The sequence below is a fragment of the Primulina eburnea genome, chromosome 9 (assembly GCF_022965805.1).
Source record: "Primulina eburnea isolate SZY01 chromosome 9, ASM2296580v1, whole genome shotgun sequence".
NCBI lineage: Eukaryota > Viridiplantae > Streptophyta > Magnoliopsida > Lamiales > Gesneriaceae > Primulina > Primulina eburnea.
Genome location: NC_133109.1, coordinates 28918766 through 28941088, shown reverse-complemented (window position 1 = coordinate 28941088; position 22323 = coordinate 28918766). Strand labels below are relative to the sequence as shown.

The 22323-nt window shown below is 34.8% G+C and overlaps 2 protein-coding genes and 1 pseudogene across 3 annotated transcripts; all 3 read left to right on the top strand.

Moving 5' to 3' along the window:
• Window positions 1–5463: 5463 nt before the first annotated feature.
• Window positions 5464–10872, top strand: LOC140841488 (protoporphyrinogen oxidase, mitochondrial-like). Of its 2 annotated transcripts, none has more exons than XM_073208959.1 (18): window positions 5464–5613; window positions 5691–5733; window positions 5896–6031; window positions 6143–6208; window positions 6423–6473; window positions 6593–6649; window positions 6755–6825; window positions 7251–7287; window positions 7537–7602; window positions 7809–7849; window positions 8083–8212; window positions 8670–8849; window positions 9114–9188; window positions 9526–9649; window positions 9727–9835; window positions 9909–9983; window positions 10061–10167; window positions 10489–10872. In XM_073208959.1, the coding sequence occupies exons 1-18, from the start codon at window positions 5583–5585 to the stop codon at window positions 10608–10610; spliced, it is 1521 nt and encodes a 506-aa protein (XP_073065060.1). In that variant the 5' UTR covers window positions 5464–5582; the 3' UTR covers window positions 10611–10872. The 2 variants fall into 2 exon arrangements, with proteins under 2 accessions (XP_073065060.1, XP_073065061.1); XM_073208960.1 differs by having other exon boundaries at window positions 10061–10178.
• A 3709-nt stretch (window positions 10873–14581) lies between these two features.
• LOC140841487 (probable inactive leucine-rich repeat receptor-like protein kinase At3g03770) lies at window positions 14582–18467 on the top strand. The gene is made up of 7 exons (XM_073208958.1): window positions 14582–16360; window positions 16640–16773; window positions 16855–17098; window positions 17453–17670; window positions 17748–17773; window positions 17920–18031; window positions 18112–18467. Exons 1-7 carry the CDS (start codon window positions 15001–15003, stop codon window positions 18334–18336), a joined length of 2319 nt encoding a protein of 772 aa, XP_073065059.1. The 5' UTR covers window positions 14582–15000; the 3' UTR covers window positions 18337–18467.
• Window positions 18468–19048: 581 nt separating this feature from the next.
• On the top strand, window positions 19049–22226 carry LOC140841485 (receptor-like protein EIX2; annotated as a pseudogene).
• Window positions 22227–22323: the final 97 nt, after the last annotated feature.

Below are 22323 nucleotides of genomic sequence, written 5' to 3'. Positions count from 1 at the left end.
TCACTATTAGTACTCAAAGATAAATCACATCGTTATCGATTCATATACAACTCTCGATACACCAATGGTTGCAGATTCGATCGGGATATATGTGTTGAAGGGAAACGCTAACCATGACTAAAGGTTCTTGCAGGCATTATCAGTGATACCTAGGGGATCATGAGGCGATACTACTAGACGCTCTTACCATGATCCGATGGGTGCAATCAGAAATAAGTTCTGACATTCTTGATCAAAGAGTTGATGAAAGAATGAGGTTAACTAGGGTAAACCTGAATAAGAATAAATGTTATTTTGAATCACACGGAGATGTGAACCCACGACTGGCTGTATCCCTGAACCATTGAGGGTCACACAAGTATCTGAATTTGTGTTCCCGTTGAGATAGTCAAATTTCAAGGAGTTGGAATTTGACGACTATAGTTTGATGGAGATCAAACAAGAAGCTTATAAAGGAGTTTATGAACTGATTATATATGATGAAAGAAATGGAAGTTGACATGATTGCTAAATAAGAAAGGAGAGTGGAAATGCCAGTTTTATGAAGGAGTTCACTAAAATTGGCAACTGCTCAATATGGTAAATGAAAATTTTGATCTTCGAAATTTTCAATTTTCATTATATGAACAATATTTGTATTCTTGATATATCGGCGCTCTCGGGTCGTCGATCAGGGTTATTTAATTTAATTAATAAATGTATACATACATTTTATATAGTGATATTAAATATATGTATATATAATATATCATGTATTATCAAAAGTTGATAAATATAGTATATATTAATGATATGGGAATTTAAATATCATGAAAATTCCTTCCCAAATTCAAAAGGTAAACTCACGGCCAAAGTGGAAAGGAGATCAAGGATCAATCATGATTTTGGAGATAATTACCTTAATTAATTATTGATTGAGAATTAATAAGCAAAAATTAATAGGGGTGATCACGGTGCGGTTTTGCGGTTATTTTAAAAAAATTCAAAATGAATTGCCATATGCGGTCGGTTAGTATTTTGAAAAATTAATTGCGGTTTTACATGGAAAATTAGCTTTGCGGTTTTGAGCGGTTGCGGTCGGTTTACGGTTTTTTAAATAAAAAATATTAAAACATATATTCTAATTTATTTGAAAACAACAACAATATAGTGTCTTCAAATAAAAATATAATTCAAAGCATATAAAAATAAAATAGATAAAAAAATAATCAAGATTCAAAACTAAGTTAATAATTATCGCAAGCGGTTTAGGCGGTGTGCGGTTGGTGCGGTTCTTGGTCAAAAAAATAACCGAACCGCGTATGCGGTGCGGTTTATGATTAATATTTTAATCGCGGTTTTTATAAAATATTATGAAAAACGGGTGCGGTGCAATTCGGTTTGGGAGGTTAGTAAAAAAATTTGATCACCCCTAAAAATTAACATAAATCCTTACAACCTCAAAAAGGTTTCTTGGCCACTTTGGAAAGGGGGGTTCGGCCACTTTGAAAAAGTGGAGGAAAATTTGGCAGCAAGTTTCTTCCTTGTGACGTACCTTGTCGTCACTACACCGACTCCGGATTTGAGAAATTCAGACGTCCCAGTCTCAACAAAAAATCGTTTGGATTTTCTAGTGCAAACCAAGATAGGAATATAGCTTTCCATCGTGGACCTAATTAGGCGATCAAATCTGAATAGTCGTTCGTAGAAATTTACAAGAAAAACTATCTCCGCGTAAAAACCGGAATAGTTTGAAGTTCAGCATTAAGAACACAAATTTATAATTCTAAACATCATATGTATGGTTTCTACACAGACGACGCTCAAGAACAAAATTTTTAAACTTCCGTTGCGTCTTGAGTGCGAGAAAACGATGTCCCAACAGTATTTACACTGGAAGAATATCTTAAAAAAATCCAATCTTTCTTGTAAATTTGTAACGGAATTAAAGACCGTAATAGACATCGGTCTCTAATTAAAAAATGATTATTTAAGGTTTTTAATTTTTTTAAAAAAATAAAATGAAATTTGCGAATTTTGTAACGACATCAGAGTCGAAAATAAATGTTGGTTCCCAATTAAAGAACAAAAATAAAAAACAGACTTTAATTACGAACCGATGAATTAAATTTGGTTTTTACACATATTTTTTTCCCTAAAAATAAAATAATATATTATTTGTGACCGATTAATGGGGAAGTTATTTAAAAATCCCCAATCATAATATTTCTTTGCATTCACTCCCTATCCACAAAATTGTGGTACTATTTCATACAAAATGTGGTACACTTCATGTGGAAATGTGGTACACTTCATGTGGAAATGTGGTACTAAAAAAGTACCTAGGGACTGAAAACAAAGAAAAAAGGCGGCTGGGGACTGAAGCCAAATTTCCCGCCGATTAATTATTTTCGGTATCTAATTTGAGAGAACGTTAGTAGTCGATCTTTACTTTGAAACCAAATATTTCGTTGGGCTCTAATTTATATACAAATTGTTTTTTAGTCACTGATTAGTAAATTCGGTCTTAAATTTAATTTTTTTTTAAATCAAAAATAAACACTAAATCCTTAAACTTGGTCTCTATTAACAAGTTCTTATAGTTAGGGCATGAGTCGTCCGAGATGATCATTTGTTGACATAGAAGAACCGAGGGGTAAAGAATGTCGAGTTGAGAGATCGCATGGTGGAATTAGAGAAGTTGAGTGCAGTTGATACGGAGTTGAGAGCTCGTAAGGTAGAATTAGAGAAGTCCGTGCAAATCATACGAAGTCGAGAGCTCGTATGGTAGACTTGAAAAGATTGGTGTACACGTTCCATGTAAAGTCTAAAATGCGATAACGTAACTTAACTACATGCGAATCTAGGGAAAATGAAAAATGATTAATTAAATTGGTTTAATTGCATGAACTTAATATGTTGGGCATGTTTACATGGTAAAATGTATCTTTCTACATGAATGCATAAAAACAGTGTTTTAAAGGTTATTCGAGAGACGCGATCGAAGAACGGAGACCGGAGACCAAATAAGAGAAAAATATTTTTATTAAATAATTATTTTAATTGTTTAATGTGTGGTGTATTTTAAATGAAATTTTCAAAATGAGGTGTTCTTATACGCCGAGTCGTATTTTTAAACGGTATTAGATTTTCGACAAAAATATGGACTTTTGAGGAACCGGGCTAACATTTCTGCATGCTTTACTAAACAAAATATTTTAATTAGTTATTATCAAATGGGCTAAATGGGAATAATATACTATGTTAATAAGACTAAGCTTACACCATGTTTTGTAATTGATATTTAAAGTCAAAAACCTTCCCCAAAACCCACACAAATACATGCCCACCCTCACAAAAAAATAATGGGACTTTCCTAGCATCATACAAGCACACACCCTCACAAAAAATTGTTAGACGTTCTGACAGTGCTCTGAATGCTGTAAATAATTGTAACATATTGAATTTAAATGTTTATGAAATTATATGATGAAAAGTTAATGCTAAAAGATATGCGGCATGTTTGGTTTAAAAGAAAAATTATTTATATATGCATGATTTTTTATAAGTGATGAAAATATGAAAATTTGAAGGAGATGAAATGATTGTGAATAATATGATAATATGATTGGAGATACGTAAGGAAAAAGGCCCCAGAGGGAATTCGTTTACAGGAGAAAGTCCCAGAGGGAGCCCGTCGATCGTATTTCCATCAACATGATATTATGATATGATAGGTCATGGCTCAATTGACGGTTGACGGGTGAGAGTGTCGCTGATGTCACCGCCACCCAGTACTGTGATTATACGTAGATATATCAATCGACCTTTAGTTGATATGAAAGTTACAATTAACGATCTGAATTCAATAAAAGGAAAACATATATGTATATGATGAAAAAAAATGTTTAAGTTTATTCATGTTCATGGAAGTTATTTTAAGTAAAAATATTTTCATTATTGCATGTGATTGTATATGTATTACTTGTTATCGTGATTAATGTTTGCTGAGTCAATAGACTCACAAGGTATGATTGATGCAAGTGAGCATGATGTTGATATTAATGAGGGACTTGATCGTTGATCTTACTGGACTGAAGGTGCACACAATTCGAGGACAAGCGCTAGTTTTCTGCAATTAACTTACGCTTATGATTTGCGTTTATGACTTATGCTAAATGATTTGAGTTATTTTTAAGATTTTATGACTTATGATGATACTGAGAGGATGCAGAGTTAAGTTAGTTTTGAAAATGTTAAAGTTATGTTTGATTGAAGATTTACGATTTTATGCTTTGAATTTCCTTCTTAAGTTTCAAATAATAGTTGGTTGTTTTATCTTTAAAATGATGCAAAGTTATTTTTAAAAATGCATATCTCTATGTATGGTATTATTTCGGCCGAATGCATGATGGGTAAACAAAAATTTTCTAGTATATTTTAAAAAAAAACAAGTAGTAGGCGTTTCATTTTGTGTCTTGTATGGTGTCGTCTCAACCATTATATCATCAATAAGTTTTTCATATTATTCATCATCTATTATTGATTCTAGTGAGACTCAAACATCATCGCCTCTACATCTGCAGTAAAATTTCGAGTTTTTGAATGAATTGATTGAAAACATTACTTTTATAACGAATTGATATTCGCTATGAAATATTTCAAACTTGAATATTTTGTAGAAATATTTTGCTTGATTTGGTATTGATGTTGTGTTGTTTGAATTGGTGGTAGATAACAAAATAGTTATTGTTGACTAGATCACTAAATAGAGTGACTAGTTTCTAGATTCGAGACCAACTTATTATATCAATCTCTAATTTAGATAAAAAGTTAATTAAATCGGTCCCTAGATTATAGACTAAATTTATCTTCGGTCTTTAATTTAGTAACTGAATTTAAATCGATCTCTAAGTTAGAAATCGAGTAAAAATTATCATTATCTAATATAGGGTTCAGTGCAATAATTTCACTCGTTAAATTAGAACTAAGCATATCTCTAAAAATTAGCGATCCAGCTTTTTGATACCGCCATAACCGATCTTTATTTCATAATAGAGAGCGATTCGTCAGTCTCTAATCGACGAATTCCTTGTAAATTATAATAATTCCATAAACACCTAGCGAAGATATGGCAAACAAATAAAGTAGCCCTATTGCACAGATGTTGATTATCAAGAAAAACTGAAAATAATACATTTCTCAGTGACTGAAAGTTTCTAAATCAATTTTGGATTGATCTGTGGTTTGCTCAGAAGAAAGTTAACTTGTTTGGAACCTAATATGTTGCATTTCATCAATAAAGATACTTGAACACATACAAGTGCTCATCTGAAGTAAATAGAATTATCCAAATATCGTTATTGGGCCGATACGTCGAGTGTGAATATGGTCCAAAATTAACAGTGCGGCCCATTATATGTAAATCAGAAAGCCCAACTACCTTTTTCCACCTGCCTTTTTTGAAGCGGTTTTCTACCTGAACAAGATTGTTGAATTTGAACAGTAATAATTTCTTACGCCAAGACCACGGAGAAAGGCTGGATAAATCTCTAACCCATCAACTTTCGCTGCCACAACTTCGTGTTCGAAGAATACTGGCAATGAATTCTGCGACCAAAGATGATAAGAAAGGTCTGGTTTCCTCACTTGATTTTTTATTGCGACCGTGGAATCCTCGGTGTGAAAGATTGACTATTGTCGCGTTTTAGATTTTTCGCGGAAGCGTGTTGCTGTGATTGGAGCTGGTGTTAGGTATGTTAGTCGTGAATCAAGCTAGTGTTATACTTTGTGATAAAAGCATAGAAATGTGGTTGTCTTAAGCCGATTTTTCCATTCTTTTGCTGAATTTCGCTTCGACTGTGTGTTTCTTGTGTTTTGTTACGTTATCTGGCCTCTTTTTTCTTTTTTGTGAAGTGGGTTATCTGCGGCGTACAAGTTGAAATTGCAAGGTTTAAAAGTCACGGTATTTGAAGCTGATGGGAGAGCTGGAGGAAAGTTGAAAACCGTTGCCCACGATGGTTTGATATGGGACGAGGGTGCAAATACCATGGTTCGTTTGATATATATATATATATATATATATATATATATATATATATATATATATATATATATATATATATGCTAACTCAAATGACTTCTTCTTGACTTTGATGTTTAGACTGAGAGTGAGGCTGATGTTGGATTTTTGCTGGATAATCTCGGACTCAGAGAGAAGCAACAATTTGTATGGCTTTTTTCCTTTGTTTTATTTCTCCGTTTCCCCTCATTTTGCTTCTGCTTTTCTTGAAATTGCCTTGGAAGGTTTTAGTCAAGTGGTTTGAGTTTTGTTGCCGTAGCGATATGATTCATGAAGTATAATTGCATGCAATCTTGAGCTTTTGATTTGGTTGCTTTAGTTTATTTAGTTTGTGCTTTTAACTTTGTGTGCCTGAATGCAGCCAATTTCTCAGCACAAGCGCTATATCGCCAAAAATGGGTCCCCTGTAATGGTAATGTCCTCAGTTCATTTACAGGAGAAGCATATATTATCCTCTTGATTATGCAGAAGGCACTACTTCATGTTTGGCAAATTTTTTTCCCTAATATTTAGTAAATTATTCCTGTACAGTTACCATCGAATCCCATAGAATTGATCCGAAGCAATTTTCTTTCATCAGGATCAAAGGTTTCTTATCTCATTTGACTTTGATGAAATCTCTTCATTTAATGCAAGGGGTTAAGTACCCCCCCATTTATTCACTGCAGTGTTTCTTTTTTCTTCTATTTCAAGCTTCAACTCTTATTGGAGCCATTTTTATGGAAGAAAAATAATATCTCCACTGGGCCTGACACATGGGAAAGGTATCACTGATTGAACAAACATGCTACACTAGCTATTTATTTGTGATATTTATCTTTGTCTTCTTTATCATGGAGTCCTTGAATATTTTTCTTTTAATGATATCTTTTCCTAATTAAACTGCCATGCCATTGTCAACTCTATTTATGTGATTACCAAGGAGCTTTCTTGGAATATTCTGTTGATCGTTGTCATCGACAACATTTTTGTTTTTTGATAAATCTACTAGGAACCATCTTTAGTAATGAATTGTTTAGGAAATATATGTATATGTTATAGGATTCCTCCAGCAAGACATGGTCAACCTTATTAGTTTCTGTTCTCTTCTATCACATCTTACATTAACTTTACTTCGCATAGCTATTTTTTCGCGCCATATGAAAAAACGAGCTTACAATATGTGACCAATGTTTAATTGTTTCTGCAGTGTTGGCTCCTTCTTCCAACGCCATTTTGGGAAAGAGGTAGTTTATATAGCTTCACAAATTTAAAATTTTTCATTCATTTCAGCTCAACGATTGTCATGTTTGCCATTGACCTCGACCCCAAACCAATATGTTGATTTTGATCACACCTTTTTGCCTTATTTTTGTTGTGTCCTCAAAATGGAAATTCTATCCCGGATTTTTTTTAATGATCAACTGTGGCTTAGTTTACACAATGCTTGTAAGTTTCAGCTTCCAAATATATTCTTAAGAATTTTTTTTTGTTAGGTTGTTGACTATCTTATCGATCCTTTCGTTGCGGGAACAAGCGGAGGTGATCCTGAATCCCTTTCTGTGAGTGATTTCAATTTTCTTTGTTGATCCGCCCAACAACTGAATGACAATATCTCTAACGATTTGATCAATGACTGAACAGAGGAAAATGAAAGAACAGACACTGGAGCGCATTTAACTCCTTTGATGGTTTTGTTTCGATTAACTTACATAAACTATGCTGTTGAAATCACCGAAAATGTTTTTCCTATTTTCTTCTTGACCAGATGCACCATGTATTTCCAGAGTTATGGAATCTTGAGCAGAGGTAAGTTGGTATGTTATTCTGTGGAATGCAGTTGCTTATGGGTTATCTGTAGTTTGAATTAATATTTTCTTATGTAGAGAAAGATGGCGAAGATCTTTCTTTATGACTATCTACTTTGTATGATTACAGTTTAGACACATGGAGGCAACAGTTGTGAAACAATCTAAACACATGCATTCATAACTTCTGTTTTGATTCTATTGATAGTTCTGAAAAAACTTCGGTGTTATCAGGTTTGGCTCCATTATAGCTGGTGCTTTCCAGTCTAAGTTATCTTCCAAAAAGGATACTTCTGGCGGAATGAAGAACTCATCAGCGAAAAAACATAAGCGTGGGTCTTTCTCATTTCTGGGTGGGATGCAGGTATCTGTTGTTTTCTGACCTTGCTAAGAGACCATCAAGATAGAGGATAAAGTTTAAGCTCTGGCATTAAATTATTTTGTATCCTATATGGATGAATTACATATAATCAAGATACTTACAGATTTACTCAGAATAAAATCGATTGTACTCCTCAGTTGCATTGCATATATAAAAGTTGTGATTACTTATATTAACTTCATTAAAAACCTTCTCTACATATAATCAAGATACTCACAGATTAACTCAGAATAAAATCGATTGTACTCCTCAGTTGCATTGCATATATAAAAGTTGTGATTACTTATATTAACTTCATTAAAAACCTTCTCTAAGGGATTCGGAAGGGTCAGACTCTCTAGTTGTTACGCACGTTAGCTTATATCATCATGTTAACATAAATTTCTGGATACACCGATGGACCTGGCATGGTGATGTGTTAATTTATGCGTCTTTGCAGACACTCACTGACGCACTGTGCGATGTACTTGATAAAGAGGAACTAAAACTCCAATCTAAGGTGCTGGAATTATCCAGTAGCTGCAATGAGCACTCTCCACTAGATAACTGGTCAGTTTCTTATGAGTCAGATGGCAAGAAGCTTAATGATGAGAAGTCTTTTGACGCATTGGTAGTTACAGTAAGTAAATATTTGTAGAGACGGTTTCGTAATGAATTTTTACAAAAGCAATTATATCTCTTTGAAGTCCATGTCACAATAGATAGACTGCCTTGTCTACAATAAAAGAGACATCACTTCTATCCTCTAGCCTCCTGTGTCCATATAAATATGAAAGTAACCTGGACAATTCTTTTTTAATGCAAATTCTAGTGCTTACGATGTTAAAACTTACAATGTACAGGATGTCTGAGATATTGGAATGATTTTGAATTTTTCTGTCAGGCCCCCCTCTCTGTTGTTAAGCACATGAATATTATCATAAGAGGAAGCCCTTTTCCACTAGACTTTGTTCCTGAGGTATGCATTTTTTAGCCTTTTCAGTAAACACGTCCAAGTTTCATCATATTATTTTGTGTTGACAAATTCAAGAAGGAAGTTGCAATTGTGAGTGTTATTTTGTGGATGAACAGTAATTGTTTCTTCTTACTTGCAAAGGTCAATGGTGTCATACATGTTTGATATATTTACTCAGTTTGTGACATTTAATAGGTCTTAGGTTACCTTATCCTAGTGCTAACATCCTTACCCTGATTAGTTGTTCATAGTGGGATAAGTTTGTGTACAGCACTTATTGCATTTAATAGAGAAGTACTTGTATGATTTCTGCTCGATTGTCGTGATGTAATATGTGCAGGTCAGTTATATACCAATGTCTGTTATAATCACCACATTTAAGAGAGAGTATGTCAAGCGGCCCCTTGAAGGTTTTGGAATTCTCGTACCTTCCAAAGAGCAAGAAAATGGTTTGAAGACACTTGGTGACACACTGCCCCTCCAGGTTGTGTAACTATTATTGTTATCCATGTATTTCTGCTATAATCCCTTGTGATTGCAGGCACCCTCTTCTCTTCTATGATGTTTCCAGATCGTGCACCCAGTGATGTTCATCTCTACACCACATTTGTTGGGGGGAGCCGAAACAGAGAACTTGCAAAGGCATCAAGGTATAGAAAATATCATTGACTTTTTGTGCATGTCTCGAGTACATACAGCTTTCTCATAGTATTTTTTTAACAGGGATGAACTGGAACAGATAGTGACTTCTGATCTCAAACAATTGTTGGGAGCTGAGGGAGAACCGGCTTTTCTGAAGTATATGATTTGCAGTTCGGACTAGGAAAATAGTGCTTCCGGTTATACTTGCTTACAGGTTATGTGATTGATTGCAGTCACTATTATTGGAGCAGAGGATTTCCTTTATATGGGCATGATTATAACTCGGTCACCGAAGCTATTGGGAAGATGGAAAAAGACCTTCCAGGATTTTTTTACGCTGGCAAGTCTCCGGTTAATGTCTACTTTCCTTGGTTTTCTTAAATTCTCTTCTACTTGTCTTTATACCGGAAAACATTTTCATTTTTGATCTGGCTAAAATAATTCTGCAAATTGTTATTTATTCCATCACACTTCTTGCCATTTTTGAAGAATCAAAAAATATGACACCATCCGCTGAAGGGGGGGAATAATTTGTTGTAAAAATAAGGCAAACCAAAGGGTAAACACGCATTTGGGGGGGTAGTCGAAGCATTTTGCTTTATCTCATATCTTCGTGTTTGTGTGTTTATGTTTGTGCTGAAACACACAAGATCATTGATAGGCAACCACAAGGGAGGATTATCCGTCGGGAAAGCAATATCGAGTGGGTGCCATGCTGCTGATCTCGTAATCTCGTATCTGGAGGCTTCTTCAAATGCTCAGTCGAAACTCGCTGCAAGCTAAATGTGTCAAGGGTAGCAGGCTGGCGGCTCCGCCTGTCTGTATCTGATTGTAGTAGCTATAATAATGTGATTATCAGTGCTAGAGACTGAAATTTTTGGTTCCAATCATTTTACCTTTTGCCTGTGTGCGAGTATGGCTCAGCATGAGATTTAGATTTAAGGAGTATTGCCTATGCATTAACGTCATTTCTTGCAATTATAGTGCATGTTTCTGCTAAAAAGATAAATCTATTATCCATCATATTTGTTTCAAACTTTCCTGAAGACTCCTTTTTCTTTTAGTTTATAATAGTTTTTTTATTTAATCGAATATCAGTTTATAAATACTCAATTACATTTATGTATCAATGATGCATTTAAATAATTTATTCAAATCATTAAATTAATTACATCATGCAAAAATTGATGTTATATTATAATAGCTAATATAAATTGGTTTCAATAAAATAACTTGAATAATTATAAGGATATCTACATTGACGATGTTATGACATCTACCATATCTTAAAAAAAAATGTGGTCGATATGCCACACATACATTAATAACATCTCTCTTTTCGCTCCGTTTTAAAATTAACATTCATTATTTGTGAGTTTCATCGTCCAATCTTTCATTTTTATTCTTAGTTTACATTAAGTAAATATATATTTTAATTTATTTACAATCTAGAAATGATTATTATTATAAAATTATTTCCAAATATATTTATTACTTAAAATAAATTAATCTTATTTTACGAGTGTAATTTATTTAAAATTTAATAATTTTTTTTATTATAAATGTAAATTTATGATGTAAAATAACGTGTTTGTATGAATGAAATCATCATTATTACAATACATTCTCACTAGTTACGAGGTCGGTTATATGAATATTAGTTCTCAAAACTAAGCGATTTTCTCATATGTCATATTTTAAATCAATATGTAAGATATTCTCTTTAGTAACTTTTATCCAATTTTTCAATGACATCTTTCTACTTCTTTCATTAACCTGTCAATCTAATGCATATCAGATTGAGATTGTGTTTGATCTCATCTTCATATGACCAAATCAACAACTATCCAAGGAGCTACACCTAAATAACTATGTTCGGAAGAATCAAATAATTTGTGATAATTGATGAGTATCTATAAATTAATTTTTTGATTTTTTAATTAAAAAAGAAGTTGGAAATTAATTTTTTTTAAAAAAAAAATTTCAGCTGTTGAGAATTTTCATATATATTTTATTTTTTATAAATATAATTTTTGGATTTAAAAATTCAAAATAAGTTTTTTTTAAAAAAAAATGAGTTCAAAGCTATGAATAAGGGTACTATGAGTCGAGTTTACTCGATCTCAACAAAAAAAAAAAATTAACTACAGGAGCTTGAATGAATAGAGGTGCAATTGAGCCGACTCGAGTTCTAGTAGTAGTAATTTTCTAGGTTGAGCTCGAAAAACTCGATTTCAAATATTTTAAAAATGATTTCTTACACTTTTACGAAAAATGATTGAAAGGTAGTGCTGGATGGCCGCTTGATTCAAAAGATTTAATTTAAAATTTGGTTTAAGGATCCGTCTTCTCGGTTTTCAGTTTCGATTTTGCTTTTGATTTGGTCAAAAGGGCATGGGGAATGGCTCATAACCAATCCTCAGCTCCCAACGTCGAATGGAAAGCCTTTAGTTGCTAGAAAATTAAATTATTTTCCCTTTTAAAAGCAGAGCAAACCAAAGCAAACCCTCAATTTTATATAAAGAAAAAATTTGTGTAAGACAATCTCACATATCGTATTTTGTGAGATGAGTTTCTTATTTATGTCATCCATGAAAAAACATTATTTTTTATGATAAGAGTATTACTTTTTCTTGTGACTATCAATAGTTTTAAGCCGTTTCACAGATAAAGATTCGTGAGACCGTGTCACAAGACACATATTCTTTGTATAAAGCCCTACTCCAATAATCACACACACCTTCACTCAATTTTATTAAATGACAATTATGAATTATCCTGTCAAAATTATTCTTTTATAAACTTTTCATTTATTATCTCTATTACTTAATAACAATAAGAATAATAATAATTCCAATCTAAAAAAGCTAGCTACCGACTCGTGGTCCTGTCCAATTTAAATGTACCTATTTATTATATTATATTATATATTTCGAATATATAATTTTAAAATTCTTTTCACTCCACTATTTTTTTTTAAAAAAATATAAATTTCATTCTCTTATATTATCACTCTAAGAAAAACCTACTAAAAATATAAAGAAAAAATGACGAAAAATTTTCATTTCCTTTTGCTTTTTGAATGCATGCAGCCACATTTAATGTAGGCCCGCTTTCCTGGGTGCACAGCCCGGGTTGCCCGGTTCTTCTTCAGATATCTAAAGGACAACCCTTATTCTACATCAACTTATTAGCCAAACAATTAAGAATCCGGAGGTTGGGAAAACATCGACTCAACCCACTTATTTTAGATGACGGAGTGGTGCGGGCTAACCAGATATACTTATATGTAATTTGGCATGTTGAAGCCGACTATTCTTCACAACCCACCATTAGGTGGGGTGGGCATGCCGTCGTTTGGTAAGTTGGGAAATTATCAACCCAACCCACCTATTTTACATGACGAAACATGCCAACTAGACAGATCTAATTATTTTGACACCTCTATTTATCATCATTGTCTAAGTTGTATGATTTATTTTTTAAGCCTGAAAACAATATAATTTATATAAATTTTATATTTAAATATTAAGCATAACTCCTAAATATTTAATTATGTTTGGAATATAATTTTGAAAAAAAGGTTATAGAATATATATTTCAACCCATCTAAGATTCTCAATTAATATGCCTCCCTTATTTCCTAACCTATGACAGTAATTAAGAGAATTAAACATTGATTATTATGATTATCATTATGACATGCAATATAATAATTAATGTTTAATTCTCTTAATTATTGTGAAAAAACGAATCATGCATGGAGGCATCTTAAATTACTTAAAAAGAAGATACTCGGTGGCTTAATTTGTGAATGAGGCAAAAACTTGTATGAGACAGTCTCACATGTCATATTTCATGAGACATATATCTTATTTGAGTTATCAATGAAAAAATATTACTTTTTATGCTAATGGTATTATTTTTTATTTTGAATATCGGTGGGGTTGACCTGTCACACAGATAAAGATTTGTTTGATCGTCTCACAAGATACCTATTCTGTGAATGAAAATAAGGACAATTAATGTGTTCAATTTTCGGTTTAGAATTAAAATTAAAATTGAACTTCATGCTTATTACTACTAAATAGTTTACTTCATTGGTTGATAAATGTTTACTTTTTTTTATTATGATTGACAAATTTTTTATTTTATTTAAAAACTGGTAAGAATAAGCAAGAACAAGTCCGTAGAAAATTAACAAGAAAAATGAGAAAATATAATTTTAATAGCAAAAAATTGGAAGGTGAAATGCTGTCTTGTGAGAAGTAAAAATGCTGCAAAATTCATAAATTAAGAGATAGATGAATAAACAATTATGATAAAGCTAGTCGTATTTAATATATGCAAAAATTTATGTGAGACAGTCTCACATTCGTATTTTGTGAGACATATCATTTATTTGGGTAATCCATGAAAAAATATTAATTTTTATATTAAGATTATTACTTTTTATTGTAAATTAATCCGTCTCACAGATAAAGATTCGTGAGACCGTCTTAGGAGAAATTTATTATAAAAATTAAAAATTATTATTGTAAATTATATATATATATATATATATATATATATATATATATGCGTTTCTAATATTTGGACATAACAATTAAAAGTTTATCAGTTATTTTTTAAATGTCAAATTTTTAATTCTTTTTTAAAAAATTAACTAGACTCGGACTCGACGGTGAACCAAACCCAAACCCGAAATCGGCTCGTCAGATCCGTAACTCGGTCCATAACCGTCCGTAAGAGCCTAGATTGAACCCTAACCATCCGAATCCAACCTGGACCCAGACCCAAATCCAGGCAGGTCTACCAAGAACATCCGGCATCCTACTGGTGCCTTGGGGTAGCTTAAGGTTGTTTCTTTCTGCTTTTATGGGTTTTCCTAATAAGCTATTCAGCAGCCATCAATGTTGAAATTTCCATTTTCAGTTTCAGCTTGTTCTTGGAATTTGGTGGCAGATTCTATCATTTAAAGCCACCAATAAACGAGCCTATATTAAAGTGCCGTCTTGAATGTTGTGCTGCTTGTGTCTTCTTTTCAGCGACCACTTTAAAAGGGACAGTCTTTGAAATATACTGCATTTTTGGCTTAGCTCTTCATGGAAAGACTCTTCTCGCTGGGTCTTTACTCTCTCTTTCGTCAGCCCTGACCAGCTGAAGTTTGCAAATGGGGTGTTCATCTTCTTTTATCCTGGCGTTTGTTTCTTGGGTTCTCTTTGCGTCAAGCTCCACTCATCAGTTGCGAAGCTATGACACGGAAATACTTCTCCAGCTGATGAAGCATTTGGAGTACCCAGTGGTGTTAAGTGTTTGGGAAAATAGCAATGGGGATTTGTGTAGCTTGTCCTCCCCGCCGCAAATGAGCATTAAGTGTGAGAATGATTCTGTGACCGAACTCAGGATTATTGGAGCTAAGCCTGCAAATATCAGTGAGTTTAGAGGATTTGCAGTACCTAATCAAACCTTATCTCAGAGTTTCTCTGTTGATTCTTTGTTTACTACATTGACAAGGTTGTCCAGTTTGAGGGTCCTTAGCTTAGTGTCTTTAGGGATTTGGGGGCCACTTCCTGATAAAATTCATCGGTTATCTTTGCTTGAAGGTTTGGATTTGAGTTCGAATTTCTTGTATGGTTCAATCCCATCTGAAATCTCTAGGTTGGTAAAGCTTCAGACGTTGACATTGGATGGAAACTTTTTCAATGATACAGTTCCTGAGTGGTTGGATTCATTAAAAAATTTGTCCATTTTGAGCCTAAAGAAGAACAGGTTGAGGGGTCACATTCCTTCGGCGTTGTCCACAATGGCAACACTGACTGAAGTTGTGATGTCCCACAATTTCCTTTCTGGGAAATTACCTTATTTGGGTGATTTAGTTAGCTTAAGGTTGATAGATTTGAGAGACAATAATTTGGACTCTGAACTTTCTCCATTGCCCAAGGAGCTGGCGAATGTTTTCCTGAGTAACAATTCGTTTTCTGGAAGTATTCCAGACCAATTTGGCCAGTTGAAGCAACTTCAGCATCTTGACTTGTCAGACAATTATATAAGTGGAACTCCACCTTCTGTACTGTTCTCTTTGCCCAACATCAGTTACTTGAATTTATCATCCAACATTCTCAGTGGATCACTTGACGAAAATATCAGGTGTGGGGACACACTGAGTCTTGTTGATCTTTCTGGCAACAGATTCATAGGTCAGCTTCCGAGTTGCTTGGACTCTGCTGCTGATGTTAGAATTGTAAAAATTGGAGGGAATTGCTTTTCCACCAATGCTTCTAACCAGCATCCGGCACAATACTGCAAAGACCCTGATAATGGGAAAAGGCTATTTACGAGAAAGGTAATAGCAGTGGTGGTCGGTGTTATCAGCGGAACTGCCATTATTGTAGTCATCCTCTTAGGTGTTGGATATGTCACATTCTGTAAAAGTCACATTGAACAGGAGACGATAGTTCAGCATATTGCACCAAAGGTTGTGCAAGATGGTGCAAGGTCAGGGATTTCAACTGAAGTTTTTGAAAATGCTAGTAAGTTGAGTCAAATTTAGTTTTGCACTTTATCAGGTCTACTCTTGGAAGTGCCAGTAAGTTTGGTTAGGATTAATTTTATGTTCTATCATGCTTTTGGAGTGGTTTTTTAAGCAAATTAAGAATATAGTAGACGTGGAAATTATTGCAATTTCATAGAGGCATCCGCACCATGCTTTTGTGTTCTATCTTTGTTCTATATTGGAGAATTGCATCTGTAATCCTTCTAGTATAATTATCTTTTTGTTGTCTTTTTATGGGTTTTTTTTGGTACTCCAGGAGTAATTTCACCAGCAGTGAAAATGCGTAACCCTTCTGCTTCAGCATACAAGGTGTTCTCCATAAAAGAACTGGAAGATGCCACAGGGAAGTTCGGGCAATCATCGTATCTGGGTGAAAGCACTATTGGAAAGGTATCCTTGTGCCTGGTTCAGCTCTGTTGGGAAAGAAAATTTAGTTCTTGACTACCTCTGGGTCTACCTTCATTTCTGCAGGTTTTTAAAGGAAAGTTGGAAAATGGTGCCTTTGTTGCCATACGATCTTTGACTTTATTCAGAAAATACTCAGTCCGGAACCTCAAGTTGAGGCTGGATTTACTCTCAAAACTTCGTCATCCGAACCTAGTTAATCTTCTGGGTCATTGCGTTGAAGCAGAACTCCAGGAAAACGTCACCGTGAATAGATTGTTCCTTGTGTACGAATTCATTCCAAATGGGAACTTACATACTCATCTTTCAGGTACTTATGTTTTAGGCACTATCCTCGTCTCAATTTATAGGATTAAGTCATTGAATAATGGCAACTCAATGTTGGTTGAATAAACAAGAGAATCTTTTCTCTCTTTTGGTTATTGACTAGAGTTTATAGGATTGTTGCTGACTGGTGATTAGCTATTCTAGTTATCTTTTGGTAAAACAGAAGATACAGCAATTCCCTACAATGAGTTTTGAGCTTCCTACAGTCGAGTGCGATCTATTTGAAGCCATATTGCACAGATAAAACTATAGTTGGACCATTTATCTGTCTTGTTTTAAAACTAGTTATTGTAATTTATATGTTGGAGTCTTAAATTGAATTGCTTGTTCCTGCAAGAAACCTGCCCGGAGAAGGTGAAGGTTCTGAAATGGTCGAACAGATTGGCTGTGCTAATTGATGTAGCCAAGGGTGTCCATTTTTTGCATACTGGGGTGATTCCCCCTTCATTTAACAATAGGCTTAAGACGAATAATGTACTAATTGATGAGCATCAGAGAGCCAAGCTTAGTGATTACGGAATGTCCATAATTGGTGATGAAACTGAAAAACCTGAGGTATGGTTCCTTCAATATTCAGACCATATGTTAAGGTTGTATGAGGTATGACTAACTCGTGCAATCTCTGTTTGTAGGCGAAGAAAGATGCTGCGAAAGCAGAGTAAGGAACATTGCATTTTAATAAATATTCCATCGAGAAACAACCCTGCTTGAAAATGATAGCAAGCAATAACAAACTTTCCAAGATTCCTTTATGAAAATTTCTCTGCTAGTTGTGATTGATTTCTCTAGAAATGTCTGTTTCAGGCATGTGGAAAAGCCGGACGACGATGTTTACAACTTTGGGCTCATATTGTTCGAAACGCTTGTAGGTCCTGATGCAAGTGAAAACAAAGAAGCATTTATGCTAAACGAAATGGTGTGTTAATGTGGTAACAATACATCCATTGGTAGTTCCAAGCAAATATCTCATCTCTTGTTGCTTTTTCCATGTGATAGGCATCCTTCAGCAGCCAAGATGGTAGAAAGAAACTAGTGGATTCAATCGTGCTAGCCACTAGCTCCCAAGAATCCTTGTCCATAGTGATATCCATCACCAACAAATGTACATCCCCTGAATCTTCCAACAGGCCATCGTTCGAGGACGTTCTCTGGAATTTACAGTATGCTGCTCAAGTCCAGGCTACTGCTGATGCAGATCAGAAATCAGACAATATGACATAGTCATAGCTTCAGTTCACTTAACTAGCTGTCCTCTTCTGTAAAATACAGGTAGAGAATCCATGAAATTACAGAAGAATCATATAATAGTAATTTGAGTTTGTTGTGAAGATGATGTCAGATTTAATTAGATTTAAGACCAAGATTATCAAGATACATCTAAACACAGAATTCTTTCAATTTAAGTTAACAAAAACTTATATACTTGTATTTTTGAAAAACTCCCATTAGACATGAACATTCATTTTAATTATAAACTTTGCTTTGAAATTAAATCCCACAATGATAAGGAATCCGATACCATTTAAAAATGATAATGAAGTTGAATCTTATACATGAAAAAATAGATGCTCAAATAACTTGAATAAACATAATAACAAAAAAAATATAAATATGTGGTGGCGTGGGCATAAAAAAATATAAATAAACCTGATTTAATAAGAGAAAATATCGAAAAGATGGAATAATTTAAATAATCTCTATATTCGTCCAATCAACAATCCATACTGTGTTTTTATACGTCTATCTGCATGACGTCTTATAATTTTATCAATCATCATAGGGGATTTGTTGATTCTATCTTATGGGTAATTCAAAAACGACGTCCCATTATTTTTCATGCAAAGTGGTAGTGCCTGCTTTTTTCTGTTTTCCTAGAGACAGACACACAATGAAATCTGCTCAATTGACTGAACCTAGGATGGAACCATCTTCAGTAATTGGGAAGAGTCTTTCCTTGTTATATGCAATTCTGTTGGATGTAATGAGGAAAAGGAAATGTATCTGAAACATGAAATCTTTCTCTACATTTCACATCTCCAATACTGACTCCAAATTTGCAGTAGACCGGTACATGTTCTCCAAAATTTCTTGGAAATTCTTCGTCGTTATTAACTTTAAGATGCAGGTGAAGCACAATCATAAACTCACATTTAGCTGCTCTCTTTTGTAGAGTAAGAATGGGTAGGGAAAGGGTACCGTTTCAATGGTTTTCATTTCTTATACTTTTGTTTGTGTTTCGCACCCAAAATCTCGGTTCTAGTAGAAAAGAGAATGAGAAGAATTCACTGCTAAAGTTCAAAGAAAATCTCGTGGATTTGTGGAAAAGGCTCTCTTCTTGGGAAGGAAAAGATTGCTGCTGATGGAGTGGCGAAACCTCTAGTAACAGAACCAGAAACATTATCCAGCTCGACCTAGGAAGCAGGTACTCCGGCAGTGGTGTCCATGGTTATGGAGAGGAGCTAAGCGGCGAGATAGATTCTTCTTTGCTTGAACTAAAATATCTGAGTCATTTAGACTTGAGCATGAACAATTTCCAAGGGGCTGAAATTCCCAACTTTTTGGGTCCTTTACAAGATTGTGAGGTATCTCAATCTATCTGGTGCATCTTGGGGTGGCAGGATTCCTCAAAATCTTGGAAATCTTTCGGGCTTAGAGCATTTAGATCTCAGCTCTTCCAACTACGAGTCCCTGGAGAGAGATGTTAGACGGATATCGGGCCTTTATTCGTTGAAATATTTGAATTTGGGAGGAACGACCTCAGTGAAGGTGCTTCTTACTGGCTTGAAACTGTTGGCATATTGCCATCTCTTTTGGAGCTGCATTTGCCACGATGCCAGCTTTCGAGCTTTCCCCACTACTTGCAATCTACTAATTTGATGTCCCTTCTGGTACCTGACCTCTCCAGCAACGGTTTCACTTCCATAATCCCGAAATGTTTGTTCAATCTCACTAGCCTAAAAAGCCTTGATCTAAGTTACAATGGTCTTTATGGGGTGATACCACAAGAATTATCAGGCATAACCGCCCTTCAGAACCTTGATATGTCATCGAATAACGGTATTGGAGATCCTTTACCACAGGGGCTAGGAGTATTATGTGACCTGCAGAAGTTCTCTCTAGCTGAAAACAACCTCAATGGCGAGATCATGGAATTTGTTGACCACCTCTCTGATTGCAACAACAGCAGATTGGAGACTCTAAACCTGGGATACAATAAACTCCCTGCAATTCTTCCCGAGTCATTTGGTCTTTTAAGGAACCAGAGAAATATATATCTCTGGTACAACTCTTTCACTGGTTCAATTCCATCAACAATAAGGAATTTGTCATCTTTGTTAGTGCTCTCTCTCAAACAACACCATGAGTGGAAAAATACCTGAGAGTTTGGCCAACTTGTATCCTTGGTTGTGATGGACTCGTATAAAAACTCATGGGAAGGTGTCATCACGGAAGCACATTTCGCCAATCTCTCAGCTGTGAGTGGATGCCTCTTTTTCAAGCTCGAATATGTTAAAATTCAAGGATGCCAACTGGGTGTTTCCAACATGGCTAAGAAATCAAAGGGATCTTAAAACCGTGGTGATCAACTATGCAAAGATTTCAGATGTCATACCTGATTGGTTTTTGGAGATGGGTTTGCGACTTAAAGAACCCGATGTTGCATACAATAAACTGACAGGCAGGGTACCGAAGTCACCACAGTTCATTTCCGATTCCAATGTTGATTTGAGTTCCAACAGTTTTGAGGAATATCTCCCACGCTGGTCATCTAATTTGAGTACCTTGTATCCAAGGGATAACAAATTCTTTGGACCCATCCCACACAACATTTGAACAGCATTGCCTTTTTAGGCAGACTCGGACATCTCAATAAACAATCTGAATGGTACAATTCCTTCGTCCTTGGCTAGTTCGACAGGGTTAATGACCTTAGTCGTGTCAAACAATCAACTTCATGGAGAAATTCCATGTTCTTGGGCTAACACGCCCATGCTTTACGTTCTCGATATGTCAAACTTCTTTCTCCATGGTAATATACCTGATTCCATACGGTTCCTAGCCAATCATCGATTTTTCATTCTCTCCAGCAATAAGCTTTCTGGAAGCTTGTCTTCCCGCTTGAAAAACTGTACCCAACTAACTAGCCTTGATTTGGGTGACAATAAGATTTCCGCAGGCCTTCCAGCTTGGATTGGAAATAACATGGCATCACTATAAATTTTAAGATTACGCAACAATACATTCACTGGCAACATTCCTTCACAGCTATGTAAACTCAGTCCTTCACATTTTGGATGTTTCCAAAAATAACTTGTCTGGGAAAATTCCTTCCTGCCTCGGAAATATCAGTGGCTTTAAAAGAGATTTAGTGCCTCAGGTTACATTGCTTTACGAGGGGAGCTTGCAAGGTGATTTCAAAGGGGAAGTTACTGCTGTTTAAGACCATCCTTTACCTTGTAAACAATATGGACATGTCAAATAACAATTTATCCAGAGAAATCCCAGCAGAAATCACAACCCTATTCAGATTAGGCACCCTAAATTTATCCATGAATTGCTTGACAGCAAAAATCCCATCATATTCAGAATTTAGAGAGGATAGAAACGCTGGACCTTTCAAAAAACCTATTGTCAGGGCCTATCCCACCAAGTATGGCGGCTTTAACTTTCCTGAACCACTAAATCTATCCTACAATAACCTGTCGGGCAGGATTCCCACAAGCAATCTGAACACTGAATGATCCATCCATTTATGAAGGAAACATGTTTCTCTGTGGAGTTCCATTATCAGCTGAATGTGATGAGCATCTGTTTGTCTCCATTTCCCCGTGAAGACGGGGGGTGATACAAATGAGAATGATAATCTGGAAAAGCTCTTGCTATTTGCTTTCATTGCATTGGGTTACCTGATAGGGTTTTGGGAGTATGTGGCTCTTTGATAATCAATAATCGGTGGAGGGATGCATATTTTGGTTTTGCTGCTAGGATAATGAGCACGATAATAGGCTTGGTCTTAAGATGTAGATTAAAACACGACATAGGTCGCACATAGAGACTTCTAAAATAATTAAATTACCTTGTTTTGTGAAATAAAAGAGCAGGTCTTGGAACTTTTGGAATATTATCCAATGAAATTGAATTTGGACAATAATATTTCTATTGGATCTGCGGTGATAGATAAATCTCAGTCCTTGCGCGGAGAGTATG